General features: G+C 40.3%; 1 protein-coding gene across 3 annotated transcripts in view; it reads right to left on the bottom strand.

Annotated features, from left to right (window-relative positions):
- The window catches only part of CHMP2B (charged multivesicular body protein 2B), a 39,794-nt gene that overhangs the window by 11,691 nt on the left and 9,455 nt on the right, over window positions 1–18,648 (bottom strand). For 2 of the 3 annotated variants that reach the window (XM_054714068.1, XM_008153329.3), the window contains one exon: window positions 1,674–1,868. In XM_054714068.1, coding sequence (XP_054570043.1) covers window positions 1,674–1,868 — 195 coding nt within the window. Of the gene's footprint in view, window positions 1–1,673; window positions 1,869–10,139; window positions 10,232–18,648 lie in introns of all 3 variants that reach the window. The other variant, XM_008153328.3, reaches the window with a different exon arrangement.

Consider the following 18,648-nt stretch of genomic DNA (forward strand, 5'->3'; position numbering starts at 1 on the left):
GCCTGCAAGGGAGGGAAGTTGGAGGTGATCAACCCTGCAGGGGAGGGCAGTTAGGGGTGACCGGGCCAGCAGAGGAGGGAAGTTGGGGGCAAACAGGCTGGCAGGGGAGCAATTAGGCATCAATCAAGCTGGCAGCGGAGTGGTTAGGGGGTGATCAGGCTGGCAGGCAGAAGTGGTTAGGGGCAATCAGGAAGGCAGGCAGGCAAGCAGTTGGGAGCCAGAAGTCCTGGATTGTGAGAGGGATAACCAACTGCCCATTTAGGCCCGATCCCACTGGGATCGGGCCTAAATGGGCAGTCAGACATCCCTCGAGGGGTCCCATATTGGAGAGGGTACAGGCTGGGCTGAGGGACACCCCCAACCCCGTGCACGAATTTTGTGCACCGGGCCTCTAGTCCTATATAATAAAAGTCTAATATGCTACGTGTCCAGTCGTCCAGTCTTCCATTCAACCAATCAAAGCATAATATGCTAATGATATGCTAAGGCTGCTCAACTACTCGATGTGCACTGACCACCAGGAGGCAGAGCTCTGACCAGTAGGTTAGCTTGCTGCTGGGGTCTGGCTGATCGGGACTGAGCGAGATGGGCTGGACATGCCCTGGAGCCCTCCCACAGTCCCTCCCTGGCTGGCCAATCTCCCATGTCCCTCCCCAAACTTGATCATGCACCGGCGGGATCCCTCGGCCTGGCCTGCACCTTCTTGCAATCTGGGACCCCTTGGGCGATGTCAGAGAGCTGGTTTTAACCCGATCCTGCTCAATGCAGGAGCTGCTCCCTGGTTGTCAGTGCGCTCCCACAGGGGGAGTAAAGATCAGCCAGAAGCTGGGGTCAGGGCTGGCAAGCGCAGTGGTGGTGGCAGGAGCCTCTCCATGGGGAGCAGGCCTAAGCCTACAGTCGGACATCCCCCAAGGACTCCCAGACTGCAAGAGGATGCAGACCGGGCTGAGGGACACCCCCCCTGAGTGCATGAATTTCCTGCACTGGGCCTCTAGTCTACAATAATAAAAGCATAATATGCTAATTAGACCGGACATCCTTCTGGACGAAGCCAGGGCTGCTAGGGAAGCCCGGGTCCCGAGTGCCTGCCAGCAGACGGAGGGAAGCCCAGGTCCTGGAAGACAGAGGGAAGCCAGTGCCAGCAGCAGGGGAAAGAAAGGCCTATTTTTGCATGAATTTCATGCATCGAGCCTCTAGTTTTTAATATAAAGACTGAAAATTAAACATAAGTTCCTATTAAAATTAATTGATAAATCCTTCTAATAGTATTCATGTGTCCTTCTGACACATACATGAAAATGAATCATGAGGAAATTACTACTTTAAAGTAATCAAAACATATAGATCAATGAAATAAGCTCACAAATCTCTGACAGTTTAAGAGATAAAAGCAAACATTGTTTTTAGTTTTAAAAATTTAGCAGTTACATGTGACCTTGAAACAAGAAATTAGTGAAAATGTCATAAAACAAGAAATTTTATAAAATTTATTAAATTAATAAAGAATCTAGAAGTAGTTTTCTGGATTATCTAATATCATAACTCATTTTGCTAAAAATGACGGATTCTATACTACATATGTGACAGGAAGTGTTTTAAAATTTGATTTATATCTTGATATTTAAATATATTACATTAACTCCAAGTCTATGGATATAAAGGCTTCTACTTACCTTTGCTGTAGTAGACATTGCACCAGCCATCTTCATCTGGGAGTTCATCACTTTTGTTTGTGTGGACATAGAAGTGACTTTTGAACTTACAGCAAAAGTTCTTGTTTTCTGTTTCCGTAATTGTACAAGCTGTTTGGCTAAAACTCTGCAAGCTTCTTTATTACCAATTTTGGCCATCTTCTTAATTTCTAATTCCTAAGAGAGAAAATAAAAAGAGGGGAATAAAATCATTGAGGGGTAGGCCTCAAGACTTACTTCAAAAGAACAGATCAAATATATATGGGTGGACAAAAGTAGGTTTACAGTTGTTCATAGGGCAACAAATACAATAATTAATAAAGAATACTACAAGAATAAACTGTTTCACGTACTCACAAATGTAAACCTATTTTTGTCCACCCCTGTAAAATACACCCTTTCTCCTTGATCATGAATTGAGGCAGAGGCTGTCATAAAGTCATAGAAAGAAAAAAGTAATTTGAGAGGGCAATTTAGTCCACATGTTTCCATAGGAAAGAACCAGTGCCTTCATCTACAAATACAAAGCTGGTCTACAAAACAGTATGCACATAGAGCCCAGCAGAAAATTTAAAAACTCAACCCAAAAGTAGGAAGGAAAGAAGAAAATAAATAAATAAATAAATAAATAAATAAATAAATGGTTTGATGGGACATAGCAAAAAAAAGCACAGTGACAGATTTAAAGCTAATAATGTAAACATATTAAGTGAAAAGGTCCATCTAATAAATAAAAGGCAGGTTTTCAGATTGGATAAGACCCAAATATATGCTAGCTTAAGAAACAAATTTTAATTAAAAAACAACAACACACAAAGCTAAGTAAAATAATAGAAAATATATATTATATATAAATACTTATTACAATCTGGAAATCTGGAATGGCTACATTAATATTACATAAAACAAACAGAACTTGAGAAAAAGGAATATTACCAGAAATAAAGAGGCATTTCAAAATGATAAAGGAATCAATACGTAAAGATGCAAAACACATAAAAGTCAATGTACCTAATAACAATGCTTAAAAATATATGAAGCACAACTGATAGAAGTGAAATGAGAAGCCAACAAATATATAATTAGCTTGAGGAATATCAACAAGTATATTGCTATAATTGTTATCACTAATGGACAAAAATTCTGTAACAATACAGAAGATTTACAAAAAACACTATTACTAACTTGACCTAACCAACACTTACAGAAAACTACAAAACAACAGCAGAATACTCATTAACAACTATACACTGAAAAAAAGAATAAACAAACAGCATATTCTACATCAGAAAACAAGGCTCAATAAATTCAAGAGGGTTGAATTGATAGGAAGTATGTTCTCTAACCACAATAAAAATTAAACCAAAGATCAGTAAGGAAAATATGAAAGAAAAGTCACAAATGAGCAGAAATTAATGATTCTAAATAAGTCAAAGATTAAAAAAAATAATAGAGGAAATGAATATTTTGAACTTAATAAAATGAAAAAAGCACATATCAAAATGTGTGTGCTGTAGTTAAAAAGATTCTTAGAAATTTATAGCATTAAAGGTTATATTTAAAAAGGTGAAGGGATTAAGAAGTACTAATTGGGAGTTACAAAATAGTCATGGGGATGTAGAGTACAGCATAAGAAATATAATTAATAATATTGTAATAACTGTGTATGGTGCCAGATGGGTACTGGAATTATCATTTTGTAAGTTACATAAATGTCTAACCACTATGCTGTGCATGTGAAACTAATATAATATTGAATGTCAACTGTAATTGAAAAATAAAAATAGGTATAAAAAATGAATTAAACAAAATAGTAAAAGCAAAAATATTATGTTAAAAATGTCTAAAGCATTAACAGAAAAAAAATATAACACAAAGTAAACAAAAGAAAGGAAATAATATAAACAAAGAAATCTATAAACTGGAGAAGGAAAAAAATGCAGAAAGTTAATGAAATCAAAAGCAGGTATTTTTTTTGGTGTGTGTGTTTTTGCAGAAAATTAATCAAATTGATATACTATTAGCCAGACAGATGAGGGAAAACAACCGGAGAGAGAACAGCCCTAGCCGGTTTGTCTCGGTGCATAGAGTATTGTCCTATGGACAGAAGGGTCCTGGGATTGATTCTAGTCAAGGGCACGTACCTCAGTTGCAGGCCTCTCCTTGGCCTGGGCCCTGGTCAGGGCACACACTGAAGGCAACCAATCGATGGGTTTCTCTCACATCGATATTTCTGTCTTTCCCTCTCTCTTTCACTCTCTCTAAAAATCAATGGAAAAATATCCTCGGGTGAGGATGTATAAAAAAAAAAAGACAGAGAGAACACATGAGTTATAAGTATTGGGAATGTAAACAGGGCATCACTTCATATCCTAATGATGTTAAAGGACAATACGAGAATATTATGAACAATAGCATGTGATCACATTTTAAAAGTTGGTAGAAATGGATGGATGAGAGACACAAAGTACCAAAGCTCAGTCAAAAAGACAGATAACGTGATCTATATCTATTTTTTAAATGAACTTGTAGTTTAAAACCTATCCATAAGAAAACGTCACTCCCAATGGGTTGGTTGATAAATCCTATCAAACTCTTCCAGTAAAAGAAAAAGTAAGGGGATACTTGCCAACTCATGCTTTACCATCAGCATTACTCTGATGTCAAAACTAAATAAAGACACTTCTCAGAGGGAAGGCTGGGGTGGGTGGTGGATGGGTGGGAAGAGATCAACCAAAAACTTATATGTATACTAGTGTCTTGGTGCACGGATTCGTGCACATTGAAAGGAAATTAACTAGAAGAAATATTTTAATATCACTATTCACCCTTTTTCTATAATAGAAGTGTCAACCAATTTCATGATCAACAATGACAGATCAAAACACACGTGACTTGCTTTATAGCCAGGTGCAAACATTTTACAGTTTAACCAAATATCTGTGAAGCATTTTCACATGCCTCATCTCATTTGATTCTTATAGAAGTCCTGGAGTAGATAGATAGGAGACTCAGTAGAATCCTATTTTCATTAGCCAGAAAACGGAGATTTAGAAAGTTTAGAAACTTAACCTGACTGAAAAGAAGTAATAAATGGTGGAACTTGAAAATGAGTTCAGGTTTTCTCACTGCAATTGGTGCTGAGAGCTTTACATATCTCACACATGTGTGAGTCAACTTAACCTTTTATAAATAAAGAATAAACTTGCTTAATTAGATCTACTTTCTGATTTAGCTAAACTTTTTCCAGCCCAGTGAAGCACCCCAACTTCTCTTTCAGGTAACTGTCAGCAACACAGCAGTAAATATCAACATGAAGCAGATTATTATTGTAGATCGCGCAGGGAGAATAAAGCGTAAAATATTTAAGTGTAGCAGTGTTCGACTATATTCTGCGCAGTGAGAAAACCTGAACTCATTTTCAAGTTCCACCATTTATTACTTCTTTTCAGTCAGGTTAAGTTTCTAAACTTTCTAAATCTCCGTTTTCTGGCTAATGAAAATAGGATTCTACTGAGTCTCCTATCTATCTACTCCAGGACTTCTATAAGAATCAAATGAGATGAGGCATGTGAAAATGCTTCACAGACATTTGGTTAAACTGTAAAATGTTTGCACCTGGATATAAAGCAAGTCAAGTACCTTGGCTGAAGGAACTCCAAGGAGGCTAGTGGTTTGGGAGAGGAAGTCGGGCACTGCTACGTGATGTCATTACCTGGTGCCCACAGCAACCATTTCCAGACTGGGCTGGGCTGTGGGCCGCATGTTGTGCCATGGGGTTGTGGCAGTATTGGCTGCGATTTGGTGGGGTGTCCCACTTGGGGTAAGCCAAGTATTGGTTTGTCAGTGCCAGGTCTGTGGTGCTGTTTATTTTTAAATGGCCAGTGCGCGCCATGGCAGCTCCTGAGTTGAGCATCTGCCCCCTGGTGGTCAGTACACATCATAGCTACCAGTCGGACGAACACTTAGTCTTTTATATATATATAGATATGCATAATCCATGGACACAGATAATAGGGTAGAGAAGGCCAGTCAATGGGGCATAAAAGGAGATATATGTAATACTTTCAACAACAAAGATTAAAAAAAAAAACTACATAAAAAGTCAACTGCAAATGAATATGTTTAATGAACACAAATGCAAGTATTCTTAATAAAAGTTCAGCAAACTGAAACAAAGTTATTTCAAATACATATATACACTGAGTGGCCAGATTATTATGATCTCTGAATGCATAATAATCTGGCCACTCAGTGTATATGTGTGTGTGTGTGTGTGTGTGTGTGTGTATGCATATATATATATATATATATATATATATATATATATATATATATATATGTATATTTTTTTTTTAGAGGCCTAGTGCATGAATTCGTGCATGGGTGGGGGCCGGCCAGCCTGGCCAGAGGGAGGGGACATGGGCAGTTGGCTGGCCTGCCTGCTGGTCGAACTCCTGGTTGAGGGGACAATTTGCATATTAGCCTTTTATTATATAGGATATACACTGAGTGGCCAGATTATTATGCATTCAGAGATCATAATAATATACCTCATTACCAGTGACATTTATCCCAGGAGCAAAAGCTTGATTCAACTTTGGAAAATCAAAGTAATTCACTATCTTAACACACTAAAGAGAAACTATGTAATAATCATCGCAATAGATGCAAAAAATAAAAATAAGAAACATTTGACAAAATTTATTCCTGATAAAAAGTTTCAGCAAAATAAAAAGGAACTTCACCTGAAAAGAAGTCTACAAAAATCCTAGTTTTAATATCATACTTTATGGTGAAAGACTGAATATTTCCTCCTAAGATCAGTAAATATGAGGATGACTGCTATAATCACTTCTATTTAACATTAAAAGTTTTAGCCAGTGTAATAAGGTATATCTAAAAAAAAAGGCATCAAGATTGGAAAGGAAGAAGAAAAGTTTAATTTATCCATAGATGACATGATTGTCTGTTTAGAAATCTAATAGAATATACATAAAGGTTACTACAATAAGGGAGTTTAGGAAGATTACAGGATTACAGATCACTATTCAAAAAAATTAGTATATTTCTTTCTACATAACAGTAACAAAAAATCAGAAATTGAATTTGTTTTTAAAATATCTAGCATCAAAAATATGAAATAGTTCAGAATAAACCTGACAAGAGAAGTGTAGAGCCTATCTAATTACAAGTACAAACACTGCTGATAAAATTGAAAGATCTAAATAAATGAAGGGATACAATATGTTCATGGATTGTAAGACTCAATAGTATTAAGATGTCAAGCCTTCCCAAATTAGTTTACCTATTCAATGTAATCCCAATCAAAACAGAACTTTTATGTAGAAATTTACTATTTCATTTGAAAGTTCATTTGGAAATGCAAAGCACCTAAAATAGCCCACACAATTTTGAAAACAGAAGTACAAAGTTGAAGGGTTAACATCCTATAATATAAAGAGGTAATATGCAAATTGACCATCACTCCAAGACACAAGATGGCCGCCCCCATGTGGTCAAAGATGGCCGCCTCCATGTGGACACATGATAGCCACCACAAGATGGCCAGTAGGGGAGGGCAGTTGTGGGTGATCAGGCCAGCAAGGGAGGGCAGTTGGGGGCAATCAGGCCTGCAGGGGAGGACAGTTGAGGGGACAAGGCCTGCAGGGGAGGGTAGTTAGGGGGGACCAGTCCTGAAGGGGAGGGCAGTTGGGAGTGACCAGGCCTGTAGGGGAGAGCAGTTAGGGTTGACCAGGATGGCAGGGGAGGGCAGTTAGGGGTGATTGGGCCTGCAGGGGAGGGCAGTTAGGGGGCAACCAGGCCTGCAGGGGAGGGCAGTTGGGGGCGACCAGGCCTGCAGGGGAGGGCAGTTGGGGGCGATCAGGCCTGCATGGGAGGGCAGTTGGGGTGATCAGGCCTGCAGGAGAGGGCAGTTGGGGGGACCAGGCCTGCAGGGAAGGGCAGTTAGGGGTGATCAGGCCAGCAGGAGAGGGCAGTTAGGGGCAATCGGGCCAGCAGGGGAGGGCGTTTAGGGGCGACCAGGGTGGCAAGGGAGGGAAGTTAGGGTTGACCAGGCCAGCAGGGGAGGGCAGTTAGGGGTGACCAGGCCTTCAGGAAAGGACAGTTAGGGGTGACCAGGCCTGCAGGGGAGGGCAGCTGGGGGTGACCAGGCCAGCAGGGGAGGGCAATTAGGGGTGACCAGGCTGGCAAGGGAGTGTAGTTAGGGGTGACCAGGGCGGCAGGGGAGGGCAGTTATGGGTGACCAGGTCGGCAGGGGAGGGCAGTTAGGGGCAATAGGGCCGGCAGGAGAGCAGCTATCATTGATCAGGCTGGCAGGGGAGTGGTTAGGGGTAATCAGGCAGGCAGGCAGGCGAGTGATTGGGAGCCAGCAGTCCCTGATTGTGAGAGGGATGTCCACTGGGATCGGGCCTAAACAGGCAGTTGGACATCCCTCGAGGGGTCCCAGAATGGAGAGGGTGCAGGGTGGGCTGAGGGACACCACCCACACACACACACCCCTCCGTGCATGAATTTCGTGCACTGAGCCTCTAGTTATATATAACTTTAAATATAATTTTAAAACTTACTATAATAAAAAGTGTAACACTGGCTTAAGAATAGTCACAGATCAATGGAATAGCATAGAGTCCAGAATTAGGCCCACATATATTAGGACAATTGATTTTCTACAAAGATAAGGTATTTGAACAGGGAAAGATGTCATCAACAAATGATGTTGGAACAACTGAATCTCCATATGCAAGAGTGAACCTCTACCCTACCTGACAACATAGTTATTTAATTCAATGTAGTTCACAGTTCTAAATATAAGAACTAAAACTTTAATACTTCCAGGGGAAAATATAAGAGAAAGTATTAGTGACTTTGGGTTAGGCAAAGATTTCTTAGGACACTAATAGTACTAATAACAGAAAAATAATAAATTATACTTGATAAAAATAAAAACATCTGCTTTTCAAAAAATATATTAAGAAAATATAAGACCAGGCCAAGAACTGGGAAGAATATTTGCAAACATATATTTAATAAAGTACTTGTGTCCAAAATATATAAAGGATTCTTACAACTAAATAATTAGAAAACAACTTTAAAAAAATGGGTAAAATATTTCAGTAGACCCTTTTGCAAAGACGTTATGTAAATGGCAGACAGGCACATGAAAAGATGCTGAACATCATTAGCGATTAGGAAAATCCAATTTAAAATGACAATCTGCTACACACAGCTAGAATGGCTACAGGGGAAAAGACTGTTAACTTCAACTCTTGGCCAGGATGTAAAACAGCTTTACTTGCATATATAGCTGGTGGGAACAGAAAACATTACAGCCATTTTGTAGAACTGTTGAGCGTTCTTATACAGTTAAATATACATTTAATCTATGACCCAGCAATCCCACTTCTAGGAATATACCCAAGAGAAATGAAAACATATGTTCACACAAAGATTTCAATTGGATGTTTATAGCAACTTTATTCAAAATAGCTAAAATCTAGAAATAACCCAAATGTCCATTGGCTGGTAAATAGATAAACAAATTGTGGAACATCCACACAATAGAATAACATTCATCAATAAAAAGGAATTAATCCTGATACATGCAACAAAATTGATTAATCTCAAAAGTTATGAGTGAAAGAAACCATATGAAATAAGAAATTCATATTCTATGATTCCATTTATATAAAGTTCTAGAAAATGTAAACTAATCTGCAGTGACAGATCAGTGTTTGCCTGACTGAGGAGGACATAGACAGGGAGGGATGGGTAGGAGGGATTACAAAGGGAATAAGGAAACTTTTAGGGATGAAGGGTATGGTCATTACCTAGATTGTAGTTAATAGGTATGTCAAAATGTATCCAACTGTATTCTTTGAATATGTACAGTCTATTGCATGTCAATTATACTTCATGCTGTTTATTAAAATATTTTAAGCAACACATATTTAAAAACATAACAAAATAGTTAAAGATAGTCAATCTATTTTTAAAAATTCATTCATTATCACAGACACAATGATACTTAAATATCAAATAAGTTCAAATATCAAGTAAGACACCTATGAGTTAACATTATTTTCTTGTAACCCTCTCTTGTTTTTGAAGACTACGTTATCTTTGTTATTAGCTGAGAAGAATTTGGCTCTGTTTTGAGCAATATTTCTTCCTAGGCATTCATAACTTTTACAAACTGAAGAATACTTTGATTTTATAATAACAGAATACACAGAATCCTGATAAGTCAGCAGAATGACACAATAAACAAAGGCAAGCAGAAATTGCAGAAAGGTGTTCAATGCCATTTATTAGTAAAGCAAGTATCTTACCACCTACCATCTGTCTCTTTCCTAGTTAGCTAATTATTCCAACAATAATTTCCAAATTTGTTTAAAAAGTTAAACTGAAATTTAATGTTCTACTTACCAGCTGTTTTTCTTGTCTTTCTAAAGCTGCTCGATCTCTGCTTATAGCTCTCTGTGTACCTCGTAACTCTCGATTCTGTTCCTTTATTACATCTGAGAGAACCACACACAAAAAAAATCACTAAATGTATGGGCTGTAAAATTTTCTTTAATACCATACCATTTAAAAAACTGGGCTCAGAGATCTCAGTGAAAATACACATTGATTTATGTGATGTTAAATTTTTTTCTTTCAATTCAGTGCACTAAAAAAAAAAATCAGACAAATATTCGAACTTGATTTATAAATATTGATTATATACAGAATTATAAAAATGAGTGCAGTGTGCTCTCGTCTGAGGTTTAGCCAAAGTACACATAAATCACAGTATAATATTCCCGTAGAGAACTGATTAGTATACAATGTTTTATATGGCACATGTATATGTTACACACACATCCTTTTCATCTTTCCTTACTCCAGTATTATATGAAATTCCAGAAAGAAATAAGGTTATGTTTACTAAAGCTTTTTTCTGCACTAAGTCACCATAACAGAGTGAAGCAGCAGATGCTCCAATGAATACCATCTCTGCCACTTGATCATTACTTGGTGGCAAAGTTAGTTAACATTCTAAATCTCAGGTTTCTTATAAAAGACTAAATAACATACACAATGCTCTGAAATTTATTTTACTAGTAATTCATCTGGATCCATCAGTCTTACCCTTTGAATAATTAAAGTATTTATCTAGGCCTGATGGATGATAATTAGGGTTATTACTAGAGGCCTGGTGCACGACATTTGTGCACGGGGGATGGGGTGGGGAAGGGGGACCTCAGCTCAGCCTGTGCTGTCTCACAGTCCAGGACCCCTCGGGGGATGTCCAACATCCCTAGAGGGGTCCTTAGCACTGCCATGGAGGCAGGAGAGGCTCTTGTCACTGCCGCTGTACTCACCGGCTGTGAGCCCACTGGCAAGTCTGGCTTCTGACTCAGTGGCGCTCCCCCTGTGGGAGCACACTGATCACAAGGGGGCAGCTCCTGCGTTGAGCGTCTGTCCCCTGGTGGTCAGTGTGCATCATAGCGACCGGTCGTTCTGCTGTTTGGTCGATTTGTATATTAGCCTTTTATTATATAGGACAGTGATTACTTCAAAGGATCTCAGATATGGATGGTAATTCTTACTAAAACTGATCTATCATTGTCAGGAATCTTTTAACTGTTTTACAAATATTATACAATATAATGTTCATAATAATGCTAGGGAGTTGATTTTCTATTATTTTGTATATAAGAAAGTTGACTATTAGGAAGTTTAAAAAACTTGCCTAAGGTCACAGGGAATAAGCAGTAATGCCAGATTTGGACCTAAGTGTTCTGTCTCCAGAACCAGTGATCTTAATCACTTCACTAGAGAAAATTTTTATTGAAGAGATAGATTTTAAAACAACAACAGAAAGAATAGTTTTATCAGCAAACAGTGATGGGAAACTAGATGAAAAAGAATGAAACGGGACTCCTGCAACACACCAGATATAGAAATTAACTCAAAAAAAAAGATTAATGATCCAAATTTAAGAGTTAAAATCATAGGACTCTTAGATGAATACATAGGAGTAAATCAGCATGATCTGGTATTTGGCCATGGGTTCTTAAATACGACAGACACTAAAAGCATAAGCAACAAAAGAAAAAATAGATAAATGGAACTATATGAAAATTAAAACTTGTGTTTATCAGAGAACATTATTAACTAAAAAGACAATACACAGAATGGGACAAAATATATGCATCTTATACACTGAGTGGCCAGATTATTATGATCTCTGAACGCATAATAATCTGGTCACTCAGTGTGTGTGTATATTAGAGGCCCAGTGCATAAATTCGTGCATGGGTGGGGGCCGCCCAGCCTGGCCACGGGGAGGGGACATGGGCAGTTGGCCAGCCTGCCTGCTGGTCGAACTCCTGGTCGAGGGGACAATTTGCATATTAGCCTTTTATTATATAGGATATACATGAGTGGCCAGATTATTATGCATTCAGAGATCATAATAATCTGGCCACTCAGTGTATTTATGGTAAGAGTCTATTTTCCAGAATATATAAAGAACTCTTATAACTCAAAAACAAAGACAAACAACCCCCTTAAAACTGGGTGAAGGATTTAAATAGACATCTCTCTGAAAATATACAAAAGGCCAATAAACACATGAAAAAGGTAGTCAATACCGTTAACTATTAGGAAAATGCGATACCAGTTTACATCCACCATAATGGCTATAATCAGAAATAAAAAGGGAAAACAGCAAGTATTGGTGAGGATATAGAGATTGGTACCCTTGTACATTGCTTATAGGAATGTAAATTATTTCAGCCCCTGTGGATAACAGTTTGGTGGTTCCTCAAAAAGTTAAAAAACATAAAATTACCATATGACCCAACAATTCCACTCATAGGTATTTACCCAAAGAATTCAAACAGGTACTTAAACAAATACTTATACACAAATGTTCATAGCAGTACTATTCACAATAGCCAAAAGGTGGAAACAACCCGTATATCCATGAACAGATGAATGAATAAACAAATTGTGATATCTATACTAATAAAAGCCTAGGTGGTCCTTGCGCCCTCATGTGCAATATCATCACAAGATGGCCACCACAAGATGGCCACCACAAGATGGCCACCACAAAGATGGCCACTTCAAGATGGCTGTCACAAGATGGCTGTGTGCACAGCAGAGGTGGGGCCTGGCAGCTGCTCTGCGCTGTGAGGCCTGGGGGTCCCACGGCTCCGCATGGCATGGAGGAGGCCGGTCCTGGCGTCTCCGCCGTTGCCTCCTGCGGAGGAGGTGGGTCCCGGCGGAGGAGGCGGGTCCCGGCGGAGGAGGCGGGTTGCAGCAGGGGAGGGCAGTTGTGGGCAATAAGGCTGGCAGGGGAGGGCAGTTGGGGGCGATCAGGCTGGCAGGGGAGGGCAGTTGGGGCGATCAGGCTGGCAGGGGAGGGCAGTTGGGGGCGATCTGGCTGGCAGGGGAGGGCAGTTGGGGGCTATCAAGCTGGCAGGGGAGGGCAGTTAGGGGTGAATGGGCCAGCAAGGGAGCAGTTAGGTGTCAATCAGGCTGGCATGGGAGCGGTTAGGGGGCAATCAGGCTGGCAGGCAGAAGCGGTTAGGGGCAATGAGGCAGGCAGGCAAGCGAGCAGTTAGGAGCCAGCAGTCCTGGATTGTGAGAGGGATGTCCAACTGCCGGTTTAGGCCCAATCCCGCAGGAGATCCATATGTATAGTATATACATATTTATAATGGAATATTATCTATATACTAGAGGCCCGGTGCACGAAATTCATGCACTGGGGGAAGGGAGGGGCTCAGTTCAGCCTGCGCCCCCTCGCAGTTTGGGAGCCCTCGGGGGATGTCCGGGAGCCCTCGCTCCTTATCGCCCGCCTGCTCGCTGCTCCTTACCACTTGGCTCGCTGTTCCTTAATGCTGCCACAGAGGTGGGAGAGGCTCCCGCCACGCTGCTGCGCTCGCCAGCCATGAGCCCGGCTTCTGGCTGAGCGGTGCTCCCCCTGTGGGAGCGCACTGACCACCAAGGGGCAGCTCCTGCATTTGCGTTCCATATCCTGTACAACAGAAACTTTGCAGAGTGCCCTCTCGCATTCTGGGACCCCTTTGGGGGATATCAGAGAGTCCGTTTCGGCCTGATCACCCCAGGCCAGGACAAGGGACCCCACCTGCTGGAGGGACCCCGTTCACTCTGCAGAAGCCAGGGAGGGACCGCAGGAGGTTAGCTCCCAGTCCTGCCCCGCCGGCCACCTTCTAATTAATTTTCTTTCAATGTGCACGAATCCATGCACCGGGTCACCAGTTTACTTATAAAAAGAAACAAAGTACTGATAGTTCCATAACATAGATAAACCTCAAAAATGTTATGCTAAGTGAAAGAAGCCAGATATAAATGGTCACATTTTATTATTATACCCATATGGACTATCCAGAATAGAGAAATTCATAAATACAGAAAAACAGATTGGTATTTGCCAGGGTTGGGGAGAGTGGGAATGATGAGTCACTGCTTAATGGGTGCAGGGCTTCATTCTGAAGTGATGAAAATGTCTTGGAACTAGAGGTAATGGTCATACACCACTGTGAATGTATTAAATGCCACTGACCTGTTCACTTTAAAATGGTTAATATTATGTGAGTTTCACCTCAACTAACATAGCAACAAAGCCAGCAACCACTATCCTTTGTAATGATGGAGCATCACAACTTATGTTCTACACATTTCTGTGTAGAGTGTAACTTTTCTCAGAATAAAAATAATACTGAGTAATAGACAGTATAGCAAGTGCTTCACAATAACCCCAAAAGGTAGTTAGATACTATTTTCACACTTATTTCAGAGGAGGATATATCTGGTGAGATAATCTGCCCAAGGGAGAAAAAGTGCTAGGATTCATATACAAATGGTCTAATACCATGGCCTAAGATTTTAACTACTGCATTATGCTGCTGTGATGTTTTTTGGGTAAACAAGAAATAAAGTTATCAGAGACATAATCCTTATAAATATAGATCCATATCAATAAAAATATATAGTATTTCAAACTAAATGAAAAACATTAGTCATTATATAAAATTTAACTGATCAATTATAATGACTTTCTAAATAAAAGTTAAAATAAGATGCCAGAGCTCCTATATCCTACATACAAGATATCCATTTCCCCTTCTTTGCTTACTCTGCTTTTCAGCTAAGTTATATCAGCAAACATCTCTTGCTCAGGTTTTACTAAGAACACATTCTATATGTTCCTTATACATAGAAATATAAAGCCATACTATATCTTTAAGGGAGATGAAGAGGCATGTGTCTCTCCCCTACAGCCTCTTTCTTCTGGATGGGAAATGCACAATTCATTCAACCAAAAGAGGGACATTCTGTAGACAAATATATTTGGGAAATGTTGAAGTTGAAAAAAAAACACAGATTTATTTAGTTCAAGCTTCTAAGTATGTTTAACATATGAATACACACTGTAAATCCTTAAGAAAAGAATATATTATAGATTATTTTCCAAATTTATTAAACCAAGGATTCCTTTTAAGAAATCTCTATTAACATTTCCTAGATACTAATGTTCCACAGAGCATTGGCTGAAATCCTATTCTAAAACAATATGATTTATTAGTTTGCTAGTGCTGTCATTAAAAACCCCACAGTCTAGGTGGCTTAAACAACAGAAATTTATTTTATCAATTCTGGAGACTGGAAGGCCAAGATCAAGGTGTTGGCAGATATGATTTCTATCGAAGCCTCTCTTTTTGGCTTGTATTTAACTGACTTCTTGCTGTATCCTCATATGGCCTTTTCTCTGTGTGCCCATCCCTGGTATCTCTGTCTCTTATAAGGACACCTGTTCTATTGGATTAGGGCTCAGCATCATTACCTTATGGAATCTCAATTACCTCTTTAAAAAGACCCTATCTCCAAATATAGTCACAAAGGGGTTAGGGGTCCAACATATGAACTTTGGGGGGGGGGCACAATTAAGTCTACAACACGTAATATCTTTCTTCTGATATCTATAGACTAAACAAAACAGCAAAGAAAGCTCTCATTTCTTTTTCTTTAAAAAAAAATCATAATCCTTTTCATCCTTAATACTCAAACACTCACAGTTTTGTTTGTTATTTTCTTATTGGTATGAAAACATTTACCATTTACCCTACTGTTTCAATAAAACATATGCTCTAAATTTAAAACTGTGAAATTACAAATGAACTTTTGAAATATAACCCCTTTGTGTACTAAAAACCCCCTAGTTTTTAGTATAAGACAAAGTATTGAGATAGTGATGATGGTCTAAAGCAGTGATTCCCAACCTTTTTTGGCCATGCCCCCCTAAGCATCTCTAAAATCCTAATGTCCCCCCACCATGACATATAATTCTTATTATTCAAAAAGTGAACTCCGAATAAGCCTAAAAGGCCATTAACTTGGTCTAAACAAGCTTCCAAAGAACATGGCATCTATGAAAGAGAAAAATAAAAGAACGAAAGGACAGTTGAAATACTGAGGAAGAAATCACTAAGAAATTGTTAAAAAAATAATAATAATATTAAGTGATATGAAAAAATAGCAAAGTTTCAAAACATAGAGAAATGATATGCATAAATATATCACAATATATATTTATATACTGTATATGAGGCCCCTAGAACCACAAGAAATGCAAAAAATTCACTGTTAATAACTCATTCTCAAATTGCCCCCCTTAAAAATCAAATTGCCCCCCTGTGGGGCGTGTGCCCCACGTTGGGAACCACTGGTCTAAGGTTACAAGAATACTAAGCAATAAAAGAATCCACCATATTAATAAGTTTAATAAGTTAAATTGTGGCCAGATTGTTGACACAGGTGCAAAGCAATTGCTGAAGCCTTGATTGCTCAGATCTAGAATTCTAATCCTACCTAATAATGGACAAATATGCAAATTGACCATACCTCTGACACACCCACAAGCCATGCCCACAAGCCACGCCCACCATCCAATCAGAGCAAGTATGCAAATTAACCCAACCAAGATGGCTACAGCCACAGAGAGCAAGGTTTCCTAGGTAACAGAGGAAGCCAAGCTTTCTGCCTGCCCTTGCCAGGCCTAAGCCTCCACTCAAGCTACAAAGTTTCAATTATAGAAGGTAAACAAATTCAAACAGAAATGGCGGCAGAATGGAGCTTGAGAGAGCAGGCCAGGGTTGCCGGCAGCAACAGGGGAAGCAAAGCTTTCTGCACACACTGGCTGGGCCCACCCGCTTAAGGCTACAAAGTTTCAATTATAACCCCAACACAAATGGCTGCCGGGCCGAGTGGAGGGTGCCCCAGGCTGTGGCTCCGCTCCAGGCTACAAAGTTTCAATTGTAGAAGGAAAATAAATTCCAGATACCAGGGCCTCCACTTGCGTTGCCAGGGGGCGTGGCCGGCCTGCAAATCACCACAAGCCCCTCGCTCAGGCTGCCCCATGCCCCAAGGGCAACCCCACCCTGATCAGGGACACCCTTCAGGGCAAACCAGCTGGCCCCCACCCCTGTACCAGGCCTCTATCCTATCTAATAAAAGAGTACTATGCAGATTGATCATCACTGCAACACACAATATAGCTGCCCCCATGTGGTCAAAGATCCTGCCCCCATGTGGACACAAGATGGCCATCACAAGATGGCCAGCAGGAGAGGGCAGTTGGGAGGCACCCGGCCTGCAAGGGAGGGCAGTTGTGAAGGACCAGGCCTGCAAGGGAGGGCAGTTGAGAGGGACCAGGCCTGCAAGGGAGGGCAGTTGGAGGTGAACAACCCTGCAGGAGAGGGCAGTTAGGAGTGACCAGGCCGGCAGAGGACGGAAGTTGGGGGCAAACAGGCTGGCAGCAGAGTGGTTAGGGGGTGATCAGGCTGGCAGGCAGAAGTGGTTAGGGGCAATCAGGAAGGCAGGCAGGCAAGCAGTTGGGAGCCAGCAGTCCTGGATTGTGAGAGGGATGTCCGACTGCCCATTTAGGCCCGATCCCATCCCTTGAGGGGTCCCAGATTGGAGAAGGTACAGGCTGGGCTGAGGGCCAACCCCCCTCCGTGCACGAATTTCATGCACCGGGCCTCTAGTAATACACACTTTTTCATTACTAGGATGTATAATGAATACACACACACACACACACACACACACACACACACACACACACAAATATACTAGTATGTATCTTTGTCCTGCGTTTCTGGAACAGAGATTATATAATCCTGGGAATTTCCTGAGTGATAGAAATATCTTTTGACTCAGAAAGGGGGGCCCTTAGACAGTGTCAGGATGGGGCTAGTTACCAGAAGATCAAATACTTGATTAGAGGGTGAGAACTTTCAGCGTCACCCCTCAGGAGAGGGGAGTGGCCTTGAACAAAGAGATTGGTAGAGCTTCTGGGTTGGCGAACAAATGGACAGGCTGGGAAGGTGGCATGCCCAGAGAGAGCATGGAAGCACTTTCTCCCACCCCCTCAATACCTTCCTTCCATTTGACCAATTATTCTTGAGTTTTATCCTTATAACAAACCAGTAATAGTAAGTAAAGCACTTTCCTGAGTTCTGAGAGTTTTTCTAATGATTCTCAAATGTGAGGAGGGAGTTGTGGTGACACCTGAATTTATTACAAGTTGGAGAAGTAATGGGAGCAACCTGGGACTTGTTCCTGGAATAGTAAGTGAGGACAGTCTTGTGGGACTGAGCCCTTAACCTGTAGAGTCTGTGCTAACTCCAGATAGATAGTGTTACAATTTAACTGAATTGTTGGATACACGCAGTTAGTGTCAAAGAATCAGAGTAAAGATTATAGATATCTTTGTTGAAAAACCAAATATCATGAAGTGGGCAAAGGGGGGTGGAATGGAGGAAATCTGTAATAGTGTCAAAAATAAAAACAAAACAGTTTCATGACATGAAATTTTAACAAAACATAATTTAATCAAATAGTTTTACTTCCCCTT

The sequence above is a fragment of the Eptesicus fuscus genome, chromosome 3 (assembly GCF_027574615.1).
Source record: "Eptesicus fuscus isolate TK198812 chromosome 3, DD_ASM_mEF_20220401, whole genome shotgun sequence".
Lineage (NCBI taxonomy): Eukaryota > Metazoa > Chordata > Mammalia > Chiroptera > Vespertilionidae > Eptesicus > Eptesicus fuscus.